This window comes from Papaver somniferum, chromosome 3 (genome assembly GCF_003573695.1).
Source record: "Papaver somniferum cultivar HN1 chromosome 3, ASM357369v1, whole genome shotgun sequence".
In the NCBI taxonomy this organism is placed as follows: Eukaryota; Viridiplantae; Streptophyta; class Magnoliopsida; order Ranunculales; family Papaveraceae; genus Papaver; species Papaver somniferum.
The window spans coordinates 216,172,936-216,179,206 of record NC_039360.1 but is presented as its reverse complement, the minus strand read 5'-3'; the positions used below and the strand labels follow the sequence as shown (position 1 = coordinate 216,179,206).

General features: G+C 37.9%; 1 protein-coding gene and 1 pseudogene across 1 annotated transcript; one reads left to right on the top strand and one right to left on the bottom strand.

Moving 5' to 3' along the window:
* The first annotated feature begins 621 nt into the window (after positions 1-621).
* On the top strand, positions 622-2,699 carry LOC113358641 (aurachin C monooxygenase/isomerase-like). The gene is made up of 4 exons (XM_026602253.1): positions 622-1,006; positions 1,255-1,559; positions 1,671-1,881; positions 2,009-2,699. Exons 1-4 carry the CDS (start codon positions 734-736, stop codon positions 2,513-2,515), a joined length of 1,296 nt encoding a protein of 431 aa, XP_026458038.1. The 5' UTR covers positions 622-733; the 3' UTR covers positions 2,516-2,699.
* Positions 2,435-5,745, bottom strand: LOC113358640 (annotated as a pseudogene).
* Positions 5,746-6,271: the final 526 nt, after the last annotated feature.

Sequence of the window (6,271 nt, the reverse complement as noted above, 5' to 3'; positions counted from 1 at the left end):
GGAAAATTGCTAACATGAGATCCCTTTTCATTGCATTGTTCCTGTAGTTCATATCTATCTTAATTTTTATTTCACTTCCTTGAACCAATTCAAATATCAGTTTGGATTATATTACCTTATTGACTATTTACCAGTTTTTTGATAATATTTTTCTAATGAAGTCAGTATTAATATGGATCCAACATTTCAATACACAGGCCCGTGCGTAGCACGGGTGATAAACTAGTCTATTCAATTGGTAACCCCATGGAATTTGGTATCTGAAGTGAGGTAAGAGGTCGGCTTTCCTTATTTCATCCTTGTTTGACATCCCACGCAATTGGACCCAAGCCCAGAACATTGTTGAGTTCGGCAAAAAAAAAGTAGTCAAGCTGAACACTACAGAAAATATATTCCGTTTGTGCAATAGTGTTATCATCACTTTTGCATTTTAGCCTAGTATGAGATTACAACATTCCATGTAAGATCATATTCTGAACATTTTGGCCTATACTTCCATCACTATAGTTCCTTGCAATGAAAATGTTTCTAGTTAATGCCACAGCAATAGTATGCTAAATTTTGCTTACCCATGTTGAACCTGAGGTCAACAAAATCAAAACTAGTTTCAATTAAAACAAAAAACAAAAAAAACACTGCGTGAGGGTGACCAAGTTTGTCGCTTGTTTTCAAAGAAAAAGAAAAAAAGGTAAGCTGCTGGACCATACTTAAACTGTTCTTGTCCTTTATCTGAATGGCATCTTCTTCTCCATCCAGAGGAGGAGATATGAAGAGGAAGCCAACAGCAGTGGTTGTTGGGGGAAGCATAGCAGGGATATCTTGTGCTCACTCACTGATAACAGCGGGATGGGATTTAGTGGTGATTGAGAAATCGGATTCACCACAGACTGGTGTTTCAACTGGTGCAGGCCTTGGACTCGACCAACAAGCTCGAAGTTTCATTGAACTCTGGTTGAACCAATCGGAGCTCCTCCACAACGCTACCTTGCCTCTTAGAATCGATCTGGTACGCACTCGTCTATCAGGTACATCGGATCATCCTAGTGATTGAATAATTTTAACAGAATGAGGTTATCAATCTCATAATTTTTTTTATCAAAGACTAGAATATTTGGAAACACATTACTTGTGTATAACTGCTATAATTCATAAAGAATATTGAATATGAGAAAACGGTGTTCAACATGATTAAGTAATTTAAGTTAATATTAATGCTTACCAAGACTGCTTTCTGAAGCATTGTAATTTGAGCAGAACCAAGCAACAGACAGTGAGAAGAAGATTTGTAAGGTACTGACGAGAGATGAAAATTTCAATTTTAGGGCAGCTCATTGGGCTGATCTTCACGGCTTGCTTTACAAAGCTTTACCGTCAGACATTGTCCTTTGGGGCCACCAGTTTCTCTCCTTCTGCATTTCAGATGACAAAGCTTCTGTAAGAGTTAAAGCAAAAGTGATACAAACAAATGAGATAACAGAAGTAGTTGGTGATTTGCTTGTTGCAGCAGATGGTTGTCTGTCAACAATTCGTAAACATTTCCTCCCCGATTTTAAGTTAAGGTAGTTTCTAATCAATCTATCAACAACATTTGGGCTTTAAAAACAAATTAAAATGGTAATTGTTGAACTTCGTTCCTTCCTGTTTAATGTACTAGAGATAGCTGTACACAGGTACTCAGGTTACTCTGCATGGAGAGGAGTGCTTGATTTTACGGGAAATGAAAATTCTGATACCATCACCAATCTCCGTAAGGCTTTCCCTGAGCTTGGGAAATGCTTGTATTTTGATATGGGTTGTAGAACTCATTGTGTATTTTACGAGCTTCAGAACAGAAGAATCAATTGGATATGGTACGTCAATCAACCAGAACCAGAATTGAAGGTAATTACTCTACTTTTTCTTTCTTCAAAACTACTAGATTTGATTTAAACAGATGTTGCTCAGCACGTACTGAAAATTTTGAACTTCTATTCAAGTTCTCCTAAGCTGATAGCAAAACCTGGTTCAGGGAAATTCAATGACAACGAAAGTAAGCAACGAGATGATTGAACAGATGCATAAAGAGGCTGAATGTGTTTGGGCTCCAGAGTTGGCAAGGGTAATGAAAGAAACAAAAGAACCTTTCATCAATCTCATATATGATAGTGATCCTCTAAAAGAGATTCACTGGGATAATGTGGTGTTAATCGGAGATGCAGCTCATCCCACCTCTCCACATGGTCTAAGAAGCACAAATATGTCAATTTTAGATGCTGCCGTTTTAGGCAAATGCCTTGAGAAGTGGGGATTAGAGAACTTGGGTGTCGCTCTAAACGAATTCCAGACTATCCGGCTCCCTGTTATGTCTAAGCAAGTTTTACACTCAAGAAGAATGGGGCAGATTAAACAGGGACTAGATCTACCTGATCGTGAAATTTTAGATCCCATGAAAGCCGTTCCAGAGGATTGTCAAGAACTTCAACAGAGAAACATGCCATTCTTTGCTGATGCACCTACAGCAGTAAATATCACTTGATTGTTTTCCCTCCCTCTTTAAAAACCAGACTAGTTCTGGTACGTTTCTTCAGATCATTGCTGCAAAAAAATGCTTAACATTGTTAGCCATGAATAGCATATATATTTAATGCATAGTAATAACCTTTGGAGATATGGTGAGTTTCAAGTTATATATAATTGTGAAAATATATATGATTTATAATACATTAATAAGCATCGTACCATCTTAACGTACCTTATTGAATGAGCTGATAACAGATGGTTAGCTATATTAAGACTCATGCCCCTATGATGTATGGCTCCAAAAGTTAAGTTCTACTGTGGACATGTAATACCAAACACATATCGATGGCCACCCAGTTGCTTAAACTGAAAGTATTGCGAGCATCTCTCTTGCACCCAATGTCCATCATGTGAACTGTCTAAAGTATAAGCCCATGCTTGCTTAGCCTTAACGAATAAAACAGTATGAGAATCAGGTCTTGATGCTTCTCAAGTTTTCTTCTGAACTAAACATCACACGGCTCATATCATTCAACAGGCTATAAATGTTGCTAATCTCTGGGTGGGAAGAGCCTCCTACATGAAATTCATGTACAACGCCATTCAGCTCAATTGAACTGCATCCAGGCAGTTTTTGCACTCCTAAAGACTTCATCTTCCTCCTGACTCCGTTAACATCCTCCCATCTTTCAGCCGCCGCATAAATATTTGCTAGAAGTGTAAGAATACCAGAACTGTTGGATTCTTTTGCAGAAAGACGTTTCGCTATACGTTCACTTGTCTCGACATTTCCATGGATTTTGCATGCCCCTAGTAAAGAACCCCATAATGGCAGCAAATCGTCGACATTATCAATATTTGGGATCTTTTCCACTATGTCTTCAGCTTCACTTATCTTCCCAGCACGTCCAAGTAGATCAACCAAACACCCGTAGTGTTCTAACTTAGGTTCGATCTGATAAATTGTCTTCATGGATTCAAAATAAGATCGTCCTTCGTCCACCATATGCGCATGATTACATGCACTTAAAACACCAATGAAAGTAATATCATCCGGTTTTACCCCAGCCAGTTTCATCTCTGAGAACAGCTCCAGAGCTTTATTTGTCTGCCCATTCAGAGCGAGCCCACAAATAATAGCAGTCCATATGGACCTATCCCTTTCATCTACTTTCAAGAAAATCTCCATCGATTTCTCTATGAAGCCACATTTAGCATACATATCTATAAGAGCAGTACCAACTACAGCATCCATTCTAATATTGTGATCTTCGATGTAACCGTGGATCCATCTCCCTTGCTCCAGGGCTCCCAATTGAGCACAACCTGTTAGCAGAGCAACAACAGTAAATCCATCCGGTTTTAATCCCCTAGTTTGCATCTCATTAAAAAGAGACAAAGCCTCGTCGATCTGATTAAACTGCACATATCCATTGATCATAGCTGTCCAAAGAACAACATCCCTTACTGGACTTCTTTTGAAAAGCTCTCTAGCTTCATCTATTTGACCAGAATTCACATATCCAGAAACAATACTGGTCCAAGTAATCACATTTTTAACAGGCATCTCATTGAAAACTTGCGTGCCTGAATTAAACATCCGCATTTCGAGTACATTCCCAACAAGGCATTGCTAAGTAAAACTGTAAATTCAAGTTCACTCCTAATATAGAACTGTATTTCCTTACCTAATTCCAAATTTCTTAAGGCAGCACAAGCAGAAAGTGTGCTAACAAGAGTAGCTTCATCAGGTTTAAATCCAGATTCTTCTCTCATCTTGCGATAAATGACTAGAGCATCCTCAAATTTTCCGCACCTAACATACCCAGAAACCAAAACATTCCAACAAACTAAATCTCTCTCTGGGTTTTCTTCAAATAGAAACCGTAATGTCTCAACATCACCCATCTCTGTGTACATATCCATAAGAGAGTTTCTCACAAAAGATACAAACTCAAACCCAGTTTTTACAATGAGCCCATGGATCTTTTTTCCCTCCAAAACCATCTTCGAACATCCAATCGCCTTAAGAACAAATGGGAAAGTGAAATTATCAGGAGATAAACCATCTTCCCTTAATCTAACAAAAAGAGAAACGCATCTTCTTAAGTTACCCATTTTAGTAGATGCTCTGATCATTAAGTTGTATAAGAATAAAGATGGCTCTTCCGTGTAACTGAAAACTCTCTCTGCATAGTGAAAATTTCCAGACTTTGGGTCCGTACAGAAAAGCAAGAGTTTGTTTACTGCATCTCTGTTTTGACTTAGACCTATTCTGAAGACCTGGGATTGGATTTCTCTTAGTTCTTTCATGGATTTGCAGTGTTGTAAGTGTATCAGACATTCTTGCTTAGTCAGCCGTCTGGTATTTGGGGGTAGATGATGAGAAGCGCTGACTTGATTTTGCAAAGAAACGGAGGGAAATTAAACCAAGTACTGGAACCTTTAGCTGATAAGACATGGGAAAGTGGGAGGTCATGTGCATGCTTGTTGCATGTATTATTTGTGCTTGACACCTTGTCGAATGTTTATGCTGGTTCAGGTCCTTAAACTTTAAATTTGATTCCGGCACCTCCACTCTTTGTAGCCTTAGATGATGTACCTGTCACTGAGAGGATCATATATATGCACTATAAGCTGATGAGACAAAATAACGAATTCGTTTCTACTTGAACTACTATACATTCACAAATCACACTACTAAAAATAGCAGGCTATAGTCTGTAAATTGATTTATTGAAGAACAACTTGATTTGGATAGGTTTTTTGTTTTCCACAACACTATGCATGTCAATTAAGTGAATCACTCTTAACAATTCCAAAAAGAGCTTCTTGATGCCAGGTTTGTTTCTTAATATGTTCATTATATTATATTTGAGTTAAGAATGATGTATCAGTAGTTTAAATCTCTTTCTTTGTTCAGGTAAAATTTCGAAAAAAGGGGCTGTCAGTGAATAATGCAGTTGCAATTTAAACAATGTGAACAATTCTACATGAATAAAACGAGATACCATAAAAGAAGAAGAAGACATACTCATCATTCCAGGATTTCAATACGTTCCTTAACTGTGTCTTGCTCCTACTTTAGGATTCCGACCCCCTCACCTTTCAGCTTTCTTTTTTGTTCAGCTGACACAAATGAGAAAACAAAATATTTATATGTCTTCATCCATATACAACTTTCGCATCAAGCTAGTAAAAGGATCATAACCGAAGTGGCATACAAGTATATATGATTATTTCAAAGTGAAATCTCTGCACCAGAAGAAGAAGAAAATAACGGATTAAACTACAATGCTAACTTCCAACATTTTTTATCTTAAACAACTTGACCAATAAGGACTTAAGCTCATGCCCAAGCTTCAACTGGATGAAGCTTTAGCGAAACTTAATCCAACCCTTCAGCCAATGAAATCAAAGGTGGGTAACTATAACTAGAAGTCTAGAAGTGATTCTCTTAGGCATTTCAACAAACAATTGAAAGACATTTTACAGGGTTAATATTTGGTTTGATAAATTACAGACCTGTTATTTTGATTGGTATTCAGATGATGAGTTTGATCGAACCAAGCGCGGAATGTATGAAGCAGACAATGAAAATCAAGAAGACGGAACATGTCTGGTCACCAATGTGTAGTTTTCTTCGTGAGAGAGGAGGGGAGAATTCGGTTTTGGTGTAATTCTCATAATTCGATTGGATCTATGGACTGGATCTGTTTAAGAGGCAGGTTTAATGGAGTGGGCTGCTCAGAGGGTAAGCCTGAAATGGTTT